Source organism: Tachyglossus aculeatus, chromosome 2, assembly GCF_015852505.1.
Source record: "Tachyglossus aculeatus isolate mTacAcu1 chromosome 2, mTacAcu1.pri, whole genome shotgun sequence".
In the NCBI taxonomy this organism is placed as follows: Eukaryota; Metazoa; Chordata; class Mammalia; order Monotremata; family Tachyglossidae; genus Tachyglossus; species Tachyglossus aculeatus.
Window position 1 is genome coordinate 12,457,102 of NC_052067.1, and position 18,209 is coordinate 12,475,310.

At 46.1% G+C, this 18,209-nt stretch overlaps 1 protein-coding gene across 2 annotated transcripts in view; it reads left to right on the forward strand.

The window, feature by feature from the left end:
* The first annotated feature begins 1,620 nt into the window (after nt 1-1,620).
* ITGB8 (integrin subunit beta 8) overlaps nt 1,621-18,209 on the forward strand; it is an 84,291-nt gene continuing 67,702 nt past the window's right edge. For both annotated transcript variants that reach the window (XM_038770129.1, XM_038770131.1), the window contains exon 1: nt 1,621-2,328. In XM_038770129.1, the coding sequence (XP_038626057.1) occupies nt 2,175-2,328 (154 nt within the window). In that variant the 5' untranslated portion in view covers nt 1,621-2,174. The remainder of the gene's footprint in view (nt 2,329-18,209) is intronic.

Genomic DNA, 18,209 nt, shown 5'->3' on the forward strand with positions numbered 1-18,209 from the left:
CGGCTCCGCCAATTGTCAGCTGGGTGACTTTGGGCAAGTCACTTAACTTTTCCGGGCCTCAGTTACCGCATCTGCAAAATGGGGATGAAGACTGTGAGCCCCAAGTGGGACAACCTGATCACCTTGTATCCTTCCCAGCGCTTACAGCAGTGCTTGGCACATAGTAAGCGCTTAACAAATGCCATCCTTATCAACAGCGGGCTCACAGTCTAGAAGGGGGAGAACAAAACATTAACAAAATAAAATAAATGGAATAAACGTGTACAAATCAAATCAATAGAGCAATAAATCCGTGCAAACATATATACAGGTGCTGTGGGGAGGGGAAGGAGGTGAGGCGGGGGGGATGGGGAGGAGGAGGAGGAGGGCTCCGGGGCCGGAGCCCGCCTTCTCCGGGCCCACAAAAGGGCTTTGTCCTGAGCCGCTCGCCCCTCCCGGCCCGTCCGGGTCCGGTGCCCGGCCGGTGCCCGCCCCCGGCCCGCCCCCCGGCCGAGCCGGGCCGCCCCTTTGTCCGGCCGGCCAGGCCACGCCGGGCCCCCGAGCGGGGCTGCGCACAACGCTCCGCCCAGGCTCCGGACCCCCGAGCGGGGCTGCGCACAACGCTCCGCCGAGGCTCCGGACCCCCGAGCGGGGCTGCGCACAACGCTCCGCTGAGGCCCCGGAGCCCGGGCGTCGTCCGGACACCGGCCACACAGGGCAGCGCCCCCCGGGCTCCGGACATTCGGGTCAGAGAGGAGCCACCCCCGGGCACCGGACCGTCAGGGCAACAAGGAGCCACCCCCGGACACCGGACAGTCAGGACAGGACGCAGAGACCCCTGGACACCGGGCAGTCAGGACAGTACGCAGAGACCCCCGGACACAGGACAGTCAGGGCAACAAGGAGCGACCCCCGGGCTCTGGACAGTCAGGGCAGCGAGGAGCGCCCCCGGACACCGGACAGTCAGGGCAACAAGGAGCGACCCCCAGGCTCTGGACAGTCAGGGCAGAGAGGAGCGACCCTCGGACACCGGACAGTCAGGGCAACAAGGAGCGACCCCCAGGCTCTGGACAGTCAGGGCAGAGAGGAGCGACCCCCGGACACCGGACAGTCAGGGCAACAAGGAGCGACCCCCGGGCTCTGGACAGTCAGGGCAGAGAGGAGCGACCCCCGGACACCGGACAGTCAGGGCAACAAGGAGCGACCCCCGGGCTCTGGACAGTCAGGGCAGAGAGGAGCGACCCTCGGACACCGGACAGTCAGGGCAACAAGGAGCGACCCCCGGGCTCTGGACAGTCAGGGCAGAGAGGAGCGACCCCCGGACACCGGACAGTGAGGACAGTACGCAGAGACCCCCGGACACAGGATAGTCAGGGCAACAAGGAGCGACCCCCGGGCTCTGGACGGTCAGGGCAGAGAGGAGCCACCCCCGGACACCGGACAGTCAGGACAGGACGCAGAGACCCCCGGACACAGGATAGTCAGGGCAACAAGGAGCGACCCCCGCCCGGGCTCTGGACGGTCAGGGCAGAGAGGAGCCACCCCCGGACACCGGACAGTCAGGGCAACAAGGAGTGACCCCCGGACACCGGACAGTCAGGGCAACAAGGAGCCACCCCCGGACACCGGACCGCGAGGGGCGACCCCCGGACACCGGACAGTCAGGGCAACAAGGAGCCACCACCGGACACCGGACCGCGAGGGCAGCGAGGGGCGACCCCCGGACACCGGACCGAAAGGGCAGCGAGGGGCGACCCCCGGACACCGGACAGTCAGGGCAACAAGGAGCGACCCCCGGACAGCAGACAGTCAGGGCAGTGCGCAGAGACCCCCGGACACAGGACAGTCAGGGCAACAAGGAGAGACCCCCGGACACCGGACAGACAGGGCAGCACCCAGAGACCCCCGGCCACCGGACAGACAGGGCAGCGCGCAGAGACCTCCGGCCACCGGCCAGTCCGGGAAGCTGCCAGCGACTCCCGGACAGCGGACAGAGAGGGCAGCGTCCAGCGGACACCGGCTAGACAGGGCAGCACCCAGAGATCACCGGGCAGTCAGAGCAACAAGGAGCGACCCCCGGACACAGGACAGTCAGGGCAACAAGGAGCGACCCCCAAGAGGGCAGCGCCCAGCGACTCCCGGACAGCGGACGACCAGGGCAGCGGGCACCGGCCAGAGGTCTCCAGCGCTGCACTATGTGTAGCGCGCCCCCGGCCCTGCTGGCCCTGCTGGCCCTGCTGGCTGTACTGACCGCCGGGATCTCCTGGCCGCAGAGAGGCCGGAGCGGTCGGGCCCCGCTCCTCGGGGTGGCCTGCCTGCTGTCCGTCCTCTGGGGCCTGGCCCACTGCGGTGAGTTGACCCCTTCGGTTGGCCAGGGCTCAGGTCCGGAGGGGGAGGAGGGCGGAGGAGGCTGACTATGCCCAGCCAAGCGGGGAGGGCAGCGGGGGCAGGGACCCCCAAAAAAACGCCTCGACCCCCAGCCTGGATCAGCTGGACCGTCTGGTCCTTCCCCCAGCCCCCCCAGCCACCCCCAATTCCGGGACCCCCATCCCGGCGCAGCAGGTTCTTCCCTGGAAGATCTCCCGGCCCCGAGCATCCTCTCTCTTTATTGCTGAATTGTACTTGCCGAGCGCTCAGTACAGTGGCCTGCGCTCAGTACCGTGCCCTGCGCTCAGTGCACACAGTTAAACTCTCAATTAAACTGAATTGAATGAATCTCCCCGCTGCCGGCCGGAGACGGTTCCTGGAAGCCCCGAATTAGGGCTCTATAAGAGGGGCGGGAGGACCTCACATTACGCTGGCGACAGAAGGCCTGCAAAGGAATTAAGGATTCCACTCTCCCCCCTTGGGGACCGAGTCCGTGCAGAATCTATGTCACCCGCTTTAATAACAAACAATAGGGGCCGAGAGACCCGCTGGGTTGGCAGGGAGAAAAAACCTTGGACTCCAGCCTGTGAGCTCGTTATGGGCAGCGAGTTGCGTTTGATATTGTAGTGTACTCTCCCAAGCGCTTAGTACAGTGCTTTGCACACAGTAAGAGCTCAATAAATACGATTAATAATAACAATAATAGCAACCGACTTGGACCCATGAATTGTTCCAAGGGCAGTGAGTTTGACTCCAGGTTTGTGCATGATTGTTTAAAAGTAGATGCTGGGCTTTTACCTTGGAGTTTGCAAAAAAAAAAAAAAGAAGGAAGCATTGTAATAATAATAATAATGATGATGGCCTTTATTAAGCGCTTACTATGTGCAAAGCACTGTTCTAAGTGCTGGGGAGGTTACAAGGTGATCAGGTTGTCCCACGTGGGGCTCACAGTCTCAATCCCCATTTTACAGATGAGGTAACTGAGGACCAGAGAAGTGAAGTGACTTGCCCAAAGTCACACAGCTGACAATTGGCGGAGCCGGGGTTTGAACACCCATGACCTTTGACTCCAAATCCCATGCTCTTCTCCACTGAGCCATGCTGCTTCTCATTGTACAGAAGCTGGATGCCCTGAGTTGCATTGTTAAACTTCAAGTAGTCAAGTGATACAGTGAAATAAGAATGCAAAAGTTGAATATGTTCTATGGTACTCTCCTGAGCGCTTAGTACAGTGACACAGTAAATGCTCAGTAAGTACCGCTGGTTGGTTGAGCTATATTATTCTAGACCTAAAACTCACCTACTAAGTCTCCACGAGTTTGTGGAACTCTGCCATCTCAGTTCTGACTACTTAGTTTGTAAAAAAAAAAAAGTTCCAAAAACATCGTGGGGATAATTATGAACTCTCAAAAAATTAGATTGTGCTGTTATCTATGTCAGTGCAAAGATTGTGGGCATGCTACTTCTTGTCCTTTGACCTTAACTTACATTTATTAGGTGGTCCGGGGTCCTTAACTCCAGTAAAAACATTTTTGACTTCTAGATCTAGAAAAAGAGTTAACTAATTGTAGCCGTTTTGTAGAATAAAATCGACTCCCACGCTTTGAATTTGCATGCCAAGTTTCTGCCTGAAGCTAATTAAAATGTCCAAGTCATAAAGTAGGATTTATAATGGAAACATCAGCTTAGCCTCACTAAATAGTTGTAAATAAAATTGGCTACTATTTAACTCAGTGAGATTACCCCATAATGTAAATGCATCCATTAGACTTACTTCTAATGCTGTTGATATTTGGGGGCTCATCTTTTGATTTTGAAATGAGTGAAACTCAGAACAGAAAATTTTGACATTTGTTATCATTTATCTGATGATAGGTAACCATGTCGTACTTGGTAGATTTTCCGCGTAGCTTAGATTCTTCTAATTTCAACACTCAGATACAGGGTGTATTTTTTCTAAGTGCAAAAGCTATAAACCTGAAAAACATCATCATTAAAACCCCTCTAGCAAATAGGCATCTCTGGATCTAATAATAGTAACCATGGCATTTGGTAAGTGCTTACAAAGTGCAAGAGTTGTACTAAGCATTGGGGCTGATAAAAGTCAGATCAAACACCATTGCTGTTCCTCCCAGGGCTCACAGTCCAGAGGGGAGAGACGAAAGGTATTATAGATGAAGAGATTTAGGCACAGAGAAGCTAAATGACTGTGTGCAAGTTCACACAGCAGACAAGAGGCAGAGACAGGATTAGAACCCGGTTCCCAACTCCCAGGCCCGTATTCCTTCCATCAGGGCATGCTGCTTCTCTTTTTGAGGGTAGTATTTTCTCCTTTGGTACACGCATGCCCACTGGAAGGGGGATTTGCTCTTCCAACACATTACTTTACAGTCACATTTATTTGCCAATCGGAACATGATAGATTTCCCACCCAGTTGCCATTTGATTTTACAGAGGGGATATTTTAATAAACATGAATGTGCTCCATTGTACTTGTAATTGCAATCGAGTCAGCATTTAGAACAGTGCTTTGCACATAGTAAGCACTTAACAAATGCCATCATTATTATTATTATATAGTTATAAAATGATAGTCAGTATAGAACCAAAATCATAAACAATAGCATTTAATCAGTCATATCCTTTTAAAGTCCTGCTGCATCCAAACTAAATTCTCAGAGAACATTGACAGTAGCGGTATCAAGTATATAATGCAATCAGTGGTATTTCTTGAGTGCTTGTTGTGTGAAGAACACTGTACTCGGCGCTTGGGAGAGTACGTTACAACAGAGTTGGTAGACAGGTTCCCTTCCTACAAGAAGCATACCATTTAGAGAGGGAGACAGATATTAAATTATGGCAAGGTACACAAATACTTTGGGGCTGAGGGTGTGGTAAATATCAAGTGTTTAAAGGGTACAGATCCAAGTACAGAGGTGATGCAGAAGGGAAAGGGAGTGGGGAAAATGAGGGCTTGGATGGGGGAGATAGGGGGTTGGGGAGAAGAGTGGCAGTCTGTCTTATATGAAGGGGGAAGGAGTTCCAAGACAGAGAGAGTACACGGGCGAGGTGTTGGCAGCAAGGTAGATGAAACCAAAGTACAGTGAATAGGTTGGTGTTAGGGGAGCGAAGTGTGCGGACTTGATAGTGGTAGGAAATCAGCAAGGAAAGGTAGAAGGGGATGAGATGATTGAGTATTTTAATACCTATAGTAAGAAATTTCTGTTTGATGTCGATGGGAAATCACGGGAAGTTCTGGAGGAGTGGGAAAATGTGGACTTCCGGGAGGTTCTGGAGAAGTGGGAAAATGCGGACTGAACTTTTTTTAGAAAAATGATCTGGAAATGGACTAGAATGGGGAGAGATAGGAGGCAGGGAGGTGAGCAAGGAGTGTGCTGTATGTAGTAGACAAGGGAGGATGTGATAAGGGTATGGATAGGCATAGTAGTTTGGCTAGAGAGGAAAGGGTGGATTTTAGCAATGTTGCGAAGGTAGAACTGACAGGATTTGGTGACAGATAAAATATTTGGGTTGAATGGGAGAGAGAATGAACCAAGGATAACCCCAAGGTTATGGGCTGGGGAGACAGGGAGGAAAGTGCAGCGTGGCTCAATGGACAGAGCATGGGCTTGGGAGTCAGAGGTCGTGGGTTCTAATCCCGGCTCTGCCACTTGTCAGCTGTGTGACTTTGGGCAAGTCACTTAACTTCTCTGTGCCTCATTTACCTCATCTGTAAATGGGGATTAAGACTGTGAGCCCCACTTGGGACAACCTGTTTACTTTATCTCTACCCCAGCGCTTAGAACAGTGCTCGGGACCTAGTAAGCGCTTAACGAATGCCACTATTATTATTATTACCTACAGTTGTCTACAGTGATGGGAAAGAAACCGTACCATATTATATGAACCAGAAATATGACTTTTCTGTTCAATCTGTCTTCATGACCTGAAACAAAAATATGCTGAAGCTCCAGAATGTTGAAGATAAGGCATAGTGCCTAACTCACCTGCCTTAGAAATAGTCTCAGTGCCGGGAACAAGTGTGGTACTTCAAGCCCTGACCAGCTCTACACACTAAAGTGAAATGGAGACTAGAACAATTACCTGGATAATTGACCCACCCAAACGTATTTCAACTAAAATCTATAGAAAACTGTCACAAATCTGCCTTGGCTTTCACACTGGAAAGTTTTATCTTTACCACACTAACTTGAAACCTAACTCTGGGGGAAGTCCAGGCCAAGTACTATTCTCTTCAACCTCACACTTCATTAAGTATACTCGTAAAACCCATTTGCCAGCCAGCCGAAGGGATTTTGTTGGTGCAACTCTCCCCTTAAAACAGCAGGGCACACCTTGTCAGTCTAAAATGATAATTTGGGTTAGTATTCAGTAAGAGGTTCTGTTTCCCACATTAAGAAACTAACGCTGATTTATCATTTCCCCAAATATTTGTATGCTGTTGTTTTGTGAGTCAAGTGTCAGGAATTGAAATACTGCTTAAATTTTGATTTGCATTTGATTCACGATACAGAGAAACAGTTTAAAGAAAGTGAAATCAAACTATTTTCAATACAAATTCTTTTTGAACACAGATTTAAAATCACAATTAAGTTCTGAATTGTAAATCTTTTCATTGTGCAAAGTAGCTAGGATTTAACACCAATAATGTTGTTACAGACTTTATTATCTCCTGAAGAAAAATATGGTAATTAATAAGCATGTCATCCTGGCAGAATAATTTATACCCACTAAATCAACTAGCATCCCTCTACTGATTCCATCCCCTCTCTAGTACTATGATCATCTCTCTTCCTTGCCAAAGCTTTTTCATAACTTCTAAAGTAATGCCAGATGAAGGATAATTTTTTTTCATTTTTTGTTGGGGTTTTTTTTTATGGAGTTTGTTAAACATTTTCTTCATGCCTGCAACTGTACTAATCACTGAGGTGGATACAAGCTAATCAGGTTGGACACAGTCCGTGGCCCACATGGGGCTCACAGTTTCAATCTCCACTTTCCAGATGAGGTAACTGAAGCACAGAGATGTAAAGTGAAACGCCCAAGGTCACACAGCAGACAAGTAGTAGAGCCGGGATTAGAACCAGGTTCTTGTGATTCCCAGGACTGTGCTCTATCCATTAGACAATGCTGCTTCCATAATGGAAGCATGGAAAAGAAAAGAATGTGGAACAAGGGAGGGTGGTTTGTGAGTTGTCTGGAAGATGGGCTCAAGTCTCCGCTTACTGAGGCAGAACCTAACAGTTCCCTGGAAAATTTAGGCAAAATTTTTTTACGGATGCTTTTGCTTAAAATATCTGTATGGTTAGGACCAAAGTAGGTTAAGGGACCCAGATTTTCTGATTTAAGTATTAAAGGTGACCGAGACTTGCTGGTGTGACCCGGCTGGAGTGTGTTCTGGGAGAGGAGGATGTCAGTACTGATAAATGATAGCACTACTCGCACAGCTTCCTTCCTGAGCACTAGATCTCTGACTGTCCTTCCAGTTTGTCACCTCTGATGTATATGCCTCCTCCTTTCATCAATAGTGGCTATTGAGGGCTTCCTCTTGGGAGAGTAAAGGAGTGTAAGTAGATGAATCATTCACTGGAATTTATTGAACCCTTACCGTAAACAGAGCACTGTATTAAGCACTCAGGGGAGTAGTCATTCAATCATATTTATTGAGTACTTACTGTGTGCAGAGCACTGTACTAAGAACTTGGGAGAGTACAATATAACCATAAGCAGATACAGTTCCTGGCCCCAGCGAGTTTACAGGCTAGAGGACAGTACAATAGTGAGCTTGCAGTCCACAGTCTTAGACAGGATCACTACTTTCAAGGAGTTTATAGTCTAGCAGGGGACTCAGGTATAAAAGTAAATTACAGGTAGGGAGAAGCAAGCTGGTATAAAGCAGTGTCCATAAATGGTGGGGAATAGGGACTACCACCTCACAGATCTAGATGATGCAATAGGGAGGGAAATCGAGTGGGAGAATGAGAGATTAATTAGGGAAGGATTCCTGGGGAAAATAATGATTTTAGCAGGGTTTTGGAGATGAGCAGAGTGATGGTCTGTTAGATGTGAAAACGGAGGCATTCCAGGCAAGAGGGAGGGCAGAAGCAAGAGGTCAATGGCGATGAGATGAGGTGAGAGGGAGGGATAGTGGGCAAAACTTGAGGGCTGGACTGTAGTGGGAGATGAATGAAAATAAATATGGGAGAAAGAACTGGTTGAGCACTTTACACCTGATTGGGAGGAGTGACCATTTAACTCCTTATGTTCTTCCTCTAAAAGGCCAAAGAAAGAATTTGGGATTCTCACATCTTTAAAGAAAATAGGAGATAGATTCTTACTTCAGAAGAAAAAAAAAAAAGACTTCAAAGCCAGGGGGTCTTTTGTCATTTCATTTGTGTAAGTAACCAGATCAACCTGCTGGTTTCTTTCTCACTGGCTCTTTTCCGTTTAGGACTTAGTACACCCAAGAACTCTATGAATTATTCTTGGAGCTTTGCTTTTGCTGATGTTTTAAAGTGAAAATCTTAGAAGGAGGAATTTAAAAGAAAAAGTTATTTGAGGAGTTTCTCTACACTGGCCTCTCTGAATGAGCCTCTTCCGAGGGAGAAAAACTGGAAAGTGAAAAACTGTTCCTGAACATTTAGAATAGTGGTTTTCTATTTACAGGGCCCATGTGCTGACCTTTATCTGAGACTCAACCTGAGAAGCATGAAACTGCCTCCAGTCCATCTCTTGAATGGCATGACCTACTTACACTATTTAGAAGACAGCTCTGCTCTTGGTCCAGTAGAAAGAACCCAGTTCTGGAAATCAGGACACCTGGGTTCCAGTCTTGGCTCTGTCTGCTGGGGATCTGCCATCAGTGGAGAAGGATTCTGACCCAAAAACCATTTTGTCTAGTCTGTGAGGTGGGCAGGCCCAAAAGGAATGTGGAAAATAGTAATAATAATAATATAATTTGTTAAACAATTACTGAGTGCCGAGCACTGTAGTAGGTAAGCATTGGGGTGGATAGAAGATAATCAAGTCCTACATGGGAGTGTCTAAGTAGGAGGAAGCACAGGTATTCAATCCGTATTTTACAAATAAGAGAACTAGTGCGCAGAAAAGTTAAGTGATAATGTCACACAGCGGACAAACGACATAGCCAGGATTAGCTCTATCCTCTAGGCAACACTGCTTCTTGCTAATAGCTGGCTAATTCTTGGTACTAAACTTTTATTTTCTGGTGAAGCAGCCTTCATATTGTTTGTTCTCTATGAATTTTGAGTGATGGTGGTAGTATGGGCTATATGCTGTTAGGATTTAAGCAAAGAGGCTCCTAGTCTATTCCCTCCAAAGAATCTGCCTAAACGTGTTCTGTCCTTTTAAAGTCCTACTTGAACCGACATAATCAGACTTAGATTGAGTTACTAATGTTGGAGCTTTAGCCAATAAGTCATGGTTGGATCTATCCCTGCCTGAGACACAGCTGCTTATCCTGAGAGACAATGGACCTTCTATTCATCAGGAAATATTCATCTAATTGTCTGAACCATTCAGCCCCTCCTGATCCCCTACAATCCTTATAAAGGACTTCAAAGAGGATTTTCTGCTAGAGAGTCTCAAGATGGAGGTCTTAAGAAGTTGGCAACTGCAGAAGCAGAGGCCCTACCAGGAACCCAGAAGTCAGCTGCCAATCATCAATCAATCAATCATGTTTATTGAGCACTTACTGTGTGTGGAGTAGTAATAATAATAATAATGGTATTTGTTAAGCACTTAGTATGTGCCAAGCACTGTTCTAAGCACTGGGGAGGTTACAAGGTGATCAGGTTGTCCCACAGGGGGCTCACAGTTTTAATCCCCATTTTACAGATGAGGTAACTAAGGCACAGAGAAGTTAAGTGACTTGCCCAAAGTCACACAGCTTACAGTTGAAGGAACCTGGATTTGAACCCATGACCTCTTACTCCAAAGCTCATACTCTTTCCACTGAGCCATGCTGCTTCTCAATACCGTACTAAGTGCTTGGGAGAGTACACTATAGCAATATAACAGAGTTGGTAGACACATTTCTGGCCTACAACAAGCTTACAGTCTAGAGGGTGCAACAGACACTGACATAAATAAATACATTACAGATATGTATGTAATTGCTGTGGGGCTGAGTGAGGGGTGAATAAAGGGAGCAAATCCAGGTGCAAGGGAAGTGCAGAAGAGAGTGGGAGAAGGAAATGAGGGCTTAGCCAGGGAAGTCCTCTTGGTGGAGATGTGCCTTCAGTAGGTTTGGAAGGTGGGGAGAGTGGTCATCCGGTGGATGTGAAGAGGGAGGGTGTTCCAGGAAGAGGGGGACGTGAGCGAGAGGTCACCAGCAAGATAGATGAGATCGAAGTACAGCGAGTAGGTTGGCATTAGAGGAGCAAAGTGTGTGGAATGGATTGTAATAGGAAAGCAGCGAGGTGAGGTAGGAGGGGGTTAGGTGATTGAGTGCTTTGAAGACAATGGTAAGGAGTTTCCATTTGATGTGGAGGTGGATGGGCAACTCCTGGAGGTTCTTGAGGAGTCGGGAAACACACACCGAATGTTTTTTTTGTAGAAAAATGATCCACTTCTGGTTATTCTGGAGGGAAACACCACCTGGAAACCCTGCAGGTCATTTGGGCCACCTGCCACAAATCCCCTAGCCCTTTCCAGCCTCAGAATCATAACAAAGAACAGAGGAACTGGTTGGCACATTTCCTTCTGGGTCATAGGACCTGTTTTAGCAACCCACAGAGTCTAGTCCACAAATGCAAGTTGTGGCATATATTTATGGTATTCGTTTAGTGCTTACTACGTGCCAGGCAATTGTGACTAAGTGCTGGGGTAGACCCAAGATAATAAGATTGGGCCATGTCCAACCCCACACAGGTTGTCCCCACAAGGGGCTCACAGTCTTGATCCCCATCTTACGGATGAACTGAGACAAAGAGAAGTCAAGTGATTTGCCCAAGATCACATGACAGGCAGGTGGCAGAGCTGAGATTAGAACCCATATTCTCAGATTCCCATATCCCAAGCCCCCTCCATTAGACCACACTGCCTTCTGTTCTTCTTGGGGGTTTTTATTTGTTTATTTCTGTCCCTTGCTCTTTCTCCTCTCTCTCTGTCTTTCTGCTTTTCTGCTTGTGATAGAGCCATTTCCCCAGCCCTCTGATATCCTCTCCCTGTGAAATCATCCTGTCCACTTTGAGCTCCAGAAAATGTTACTTTAGGCTGGGAATACTGGGTTGAAGAAGGCCAGTAGGTGTTAAACTATCAAACACGAGGGTGCTGGACCTTACTCTGAACTGTGTTATATTTTCCCCAAAAAGTCATATCTCAAGCATCCTAACCACACAGGCAATTTTATGTCTGTCCACCAAACCTGGTAGTGTAAAAAAGATCGAGTGGCAATGGGCCACCCGTGTGTTCTGAGGAAATGTTTGCCAAAACATCTGACTACCTTCATGGACAAGTAAATCGTTAGTTTTGTTGCACTCTTTCTAGCAAGATCTTCGCTGGAAATGTTTGTCCTGAAGTCATAGTAATGGCTTCTATTGAACATCAATTAGATGCAAGACACTGTGTTAAACATTTGGATTGTTCGACAGAAAGCAGAGACACAGCCACTATCCATCAATCAATCAATTAATGGTATTTATTGAGTGCATTGGGAAAGTTCATTCTAGCGGATGTTGAAATCAAAGTTTGATTTTCAAATCAATCGAGCAAAGTATTGTATGCTGACAGTGTGCTGAGAACTGTACTATGAACTTGGGGGAGTACAATACTGTCAACCGACGTGATCGCTCTCCTCAAGGAGCTTTCATTCTAGCATGACTGTCTGCACTTCAGGTTAGGGGTGTTATTTCAATCATTCAAGCAATCATCTTTACTGAGCACTTACTGTGTGCAGAGCACTGTACTGAGTCCTCAGGAGAGTATACTATAATAGAGTTGGCAAATTTATAATCTAGAGTACTGTAAGGTCTCTAAACTGTTGAGGAGAGTCTAGATGACCATCATTCCTCATGGTCTTCATTAATGCACATTAGAAACATAATAATAATAACAATGATGGTATTTGTTAAGCACTTACTATGTGCCAAGCACTGTTCGAAGTGCTGGGGTAGATACAAGGTCATCAGGTTGACCCCGTGGGGCTCACAGTTCTTGATCCTCATTTTACAGATGAGATACCTGAGGTACGGAGAAGTTAAGTGACTTGCCCAAAGTCAAGCAGCTGACAAGTGGTGGAGCTGGGATTAGAACACACAACCTCTGACTCCCTAGCCTGTACTCCTTCAACTCAAGTCATTTTACTTCTCTGTGCCTCAGTTCTCTCATCTGTAAAATGGGGATCGAGACTGTGAGCCCTGTGTGGAACAGGGACTGTGTCGAACCCGATTTGCTTCTATCCACCCTAGCACTTAATTCAGTACTTGGCACATAGTAAGCGCTTAACAAATACCATTATTATTATTATTATTTAAAATGTAGCCAGTTCTCCTACCAAGTGAAGGTTACTTTCTTGAAGAACCTTGCTTTAGGGAAAACTCATGTAGTATGCACACCATAATGGGACCCATGTACATGACAATTTCTACCAACACTGCACCGTGTTCTATCCAGATAAGTGCGTATTGTTGGAAGAGTAGTCCCTAATTTCCCAACAGCATTCTGTTCCAAACACTGGTTGTACCAACTGTACCTGCACCCTCTTGGCCACATTCGATCAATCAATCAATCAATAGTATTTATCAAGTGCAGAGTACTAAGCACTTGGGAGAGCACAATACAATGGAATTAGCAGGCACTTTCCCTGCCCATAGAGAACTTACAGTCTAGAGGGAGAGACAGACATTAATATGAATAAATAGGTAGTTTATGCATAATTTAAAGATCTGTGCTGCGGGGTTGGGGGTGGGACAAATATCAAGTTTCCAAAGGTCACAGATTCAAGTGCATAAACAATGTTGAAGGGAGAGTGAGCTGGGGAAAGGGGGGCTTAGTCGGGAAGACCTCTTGGAGCAGATGTGACCTAAAGAATTCTTTGAAGGTGGAGAGAGTGGTGATCTGGCATATGTGGAAGGGAAGGGGGCTCCAGGCTCTGGGGAAGACATGGGAAAGTGGGGAGATAGATGAGATTGGGGCACAGTGAGTTAGTGCTAGAGGAGTGGAGAGGGTGGGCTGGCTATAATAGGAGATCAGTGAGGGGAGGTAGGATGGCCCAAGCTGATTGAGTGCTTTAAAGCCAATGGTATGAAGTTTCTATTTGATGCAGAGCTGTATGGGTAGCCATTGAACGTTCTTGAGGAGTAGAGAGTCATAGACTGAACGTTTTTATTCATTCATTCAATCAATCAATCATATTTATTTAGTGCTTACTGTGTGTGGAGTACGGTACTACGTGCTTGGGAAAGTACAATACAGCAATAGAGATGATCCCTACCCATAACGAGCTCACAGTCTTTGTTGAAAAATGATCTGTACAGTAGTGTGAAGTGTGGATTGGATTGGGGAGAGACAGGAGGCCAGGAGGTCAGCAAGGAGGCAGTTGCGGTAATCAAGGCGGGATAGGATGAATGTTTGGATCAGCATGGTAGCAGTTTGGATGGAGAGGGAAGGGCAGATTTCAGCAACATTGTGAAGGTAGAATTGACAGGATTTGGTGACGGATTGAATATGTGGATGGAATGAGAGGAATGAGTTGAGGACAACACCAAGGTTACAGGCTTGTGGGACAGGGAGAATAGTGGTATTGTCTACAGGGATGGGAAAGACAGGGAGAGGACAGAGTTTGGGTGGGCAGCTAAGGAGTTCAATTTTGACATGTTTAGTCAAGTTTTGGACATGATCTATGTCAGTGTTTTTCGAACCATGTGCCTGGCACATAGTAAGCACTTAGCAAATACCATTATTATTATTATGATTCTTACTAAAGTGATACTCCGCACTCATCCTGTCAGGAACAGACAAATGGTAAATGAAAACCACATGAGGGTAGTCAAACTCCAACAGCAAACAATCCCTTCCCATTAAAGAGATCCAGCAGTTAGCTAAAGCAAGCAAGTAAACAGACTTCTCTCCTAGGAGGATGAGGTTAAAGAAATCAAACACTACTCCAGTTTTCTTGAGGGGCCGGAAGCAAATATCACTAACTTCCAGTCACAGAGACTGCGGAGCCTGAGAACCCAGGCAGAGGAACCGAAGCTCGTTTTAGTTGGCTGGACTTTAAGTTCCTTATCGGCAGGGAATGAGTCCACCAACTCTGTACTATTGCTCTCCTAAATGCTTAGTAAAGGACGCTGCACTCAGAAAGCACTCAGGATTGTGCTCACACACTCTAAAAAGCTGTCAGTCATGTTCCCATGGGTTCAGCGAATGAACAGTTGCAAAGTGGATGTACGAGTTTACCTATGGCTGAAGTGATCAAAGCAGAGTGCCTTTGCTGAGCTCTAGCACTTTAGATGAGTAAAAGTTGTCTATGTTGACCATCACTAATCAGTAATATTTGTTGAGCCTTGTGCAGAGCACTCTAGTTCTTGGGAGAGTGCAGTAAAACAAAGTCAATAAGCACCTTTCCTACCCTTTAGGAACTTACGGCCTATTAGACAAGTCTTGTTCCCAGTGCAGGGCAATTATGGGTTCAGGATCTCACCAGTATATTTCAATTATGCAATAGCTAATTAAGCAGTTAATTAAGAGAAAGACAATTAGGGGGAAACTCTAAACATCTATTTATATTCTTTAATCTCCTGACACTAGCTCCACAACTCAGAACTTCAAGTCCACTTGAAGTCTTCCTAGGTTGGTGAAAATCAGTGTTCTGATGCACGGGCCTGAGGAAAGACATCAAATCAGTGACCCTCCCTCCTGAAACTAGACATGCCATGAATTAGGAACAAAAGCTTTGGATGGTTTTGTTGGGGCCATAGTGTTCGGCGTCAAGTATCAAAAATACCCATTCCGCATCTGGAAATGGTCCCTCTTCCCCATCTGCTGGAGTGAAAGAATGAAATTGCCTTCAAATTACAATGGAAAAGGTCACCCAGTCTAAGAGCACAGCCAGGATGAATTCTGGCCATGATTCTGTGAGTCACTGCATTTTGCGGCCTGAAAGGAACTAATAATAGGACTGATTAATAAATACAATTGAATCTCTCTCTAGTTACTGATGATCCTTCCTTTCTAATCTCATTCTCAGTTGCTCTCCTTCACTCACCACTCATTTCCACTTATTTCGGTCTTGATAGATATAACTAACCCTGAAATGTCATATTCAATTATGGGTATGAGTACACTTGACCTTCATGTTTCCTACTCCAATATGAATAACGCAACTCTTCTCAACCACTACATTAATTAAGGGGCTCGAAGTGAAACTGAAAATCATTTTGGTATTTTGATTTCTTTTTCCATGTAGAATAAGATCTCTAATACAATATTGTTTATCTCTTCTAATCCAAAATATTTTTGTGATATAACATCAGGACCAAATGAAGTAAGTCCAGTCTAAAGATGAGGCACGTTAATTTCTCTCGCCATGACACTTGGGTGTGAGCAACACAGTCTGTCAATTAAAAAAAGGAAATGCATACCTGCCAAGAGTTGGAAAGGAAAATAGGAAGAGCAGTTGGAACTCTAGTGAAATGTGTTAGATGAATAACACTATTTGGAGAAGCAGAGCGGGAAACCGGTGAATATTTTTGCTTCGAAAGAAGGGAGTGTGGCTCATAAACAGTTCAGTTGGAATGTATGGAAAAGGTCCAGTTCAAACAAAATACAAAGCACATGACCAATATTGCTTTTCCAAGCTAGGCAAATGCAGTTGTACTAGCTTTTTTTCCTTAAGAGGGGCTTAAAGAGATTGCTCTTCCACTCTTGGTAAGAATTGGTTAAAGAGCTGGTTCCAAAATCCCAGGACTTGGAGGTCAGCAGGATGTCAGAGTCCCAGAGCTGCCTGCCACAGGCCTTTCGGCCTCCACCTGTTTTCCCATAAGCACAGCATGTGGACTAGGAGAAAGTGTCCTATTCTCCCTCCTGCTTAGGCCATGAACCCTACGAGGGACAGGGACTGTGTGTATCTGACCTGATTAACTTGTGCCATCTCCAGCGCTTAGTACAGTGCTTTACAAATAGTAAGAACTTAATGAATGCCACTATCACTATTATTATAATAATAATGATGTTGATCATTATTAGGTTTTAGCAGCCTATTGGTAGCAAAGGAAGCAAATCAAACTCCTGAGGAGTTGTCCCCATCTGATCATTTGACCTCCAAACTGTAACTACCAGGTTCCTGACCCAGTTGTACGGAGTGCAACTCTCCCTTTTTCTCCCTCCCTCTCCTCTCAGCCTCCCTTTCTCCATGGTATGTTAACCGTAAGCTCTTTGAGGGCAGGTATTATGTCTACCAGTGTATCAGACTTTCCCAAACACTTAGTACAGTGGTCTGCACCAAGTAAACTCTTATTAAATACAATTGATTGATTGACATTAAGTGCCTTCACCCCCTCTCTCTTATAAAACTATTTATCACTGGCAAATAGCTTCCAATTATATACAGGGTTGCTAAACCAAGAGATCCAAGCACTCATAGAAGTTTGTAGCTAAATGGGCAAGAAGAATTGGCATGTCAGTTTCAGGAAAATTGACATGGAATGTAGTATTTCCTTAAGCCACAGTGTATTGCAAAATCAATGTGATTCGACAGGTATTATTCTTAAAAGCAATTTAATCTTGTTTTCCTAGTGCTCCTATCGTTCTATATCTTCCCTCGCTGTGTAATGGCTCAGTTTTATAAAAGCAGGCGAGATTATATATTATCTTTGGAGCCCAGTTCAGTTTTATATTTGAATAGTAAGAGAGCAAGAGTGGAATGACTCTCTGTGTGTGTGTGTGTGTGTGTGTGTGTGTGTGTGTGTGTGTGTGTGTTTTGGTTAACGAATCTGACAGTGAGATTTTAATGGGAGGGTGTGGGCGTAAGGTCAATGGAACCACGGCCTCCCACGCTCACACCTTCTTCTTCATTTACATGTAAAAATTGCAACTTGCTGCTCTTTCACTTGCAGCCCACGATTCCTGGGGGTATTTTTTGTGTCTTAGTGTCCCCATCTCCCTGTAGAATCTGTTTTAAACTGGCCACCCTGTTTCTAATTGCTTTGTGCCACACTGACCTGTCTGCCCTTCTCCTGCTAGCTCCAATCCATCACATCATAGGGGATAATACCATTCAATCTGAGACAGAACAGTTCAACATGCAGTGAAGTTTCCCAAGGGAAAAGGAACTCAACTTTAAAAAAGAAAGGCTGTGAGGCCCACTCAAGATCAGATTTGGAAAGTGTATTTCAGATCACCAAATATTCATGGATATGCTTCATCTTGCAGGCTCAAATCCTTCTCCTCTGGCACCTCTTTTGATCCTAAAGCGGGAAGTGCCCTAAGTAGGGATGGGACATTGTTACTATCACTGTTCCTCACTGTTACTCCCTCTAGCCTGTATGCTCCCTGAGGGCTGGGAACATGTCTAGCAACTCTGATATATTGTATTCTGCCAAGGTCTTAATACAATACCCTGCAAACCAGTAAGTATGATTGTTTTTTGTTCAGTGTTTCCCCTCTTTCTGGTTCCCTGTTTCAACTCCTTCCCTGATGGAAGTCTCCTCCTTTAGGCTGTCAGCTTCTTGTGGGCAGGGTTAGGATCTACCAACTCTGTTGTATTATACTTTCCCAAGCATTTAGTACAGTGCTCTGCACACAGTAAGCACTCAATAAACACGATTGAATGAATGTTCTACACATAGTCAGTACTCACTAAATACCATTGACTGATTGGA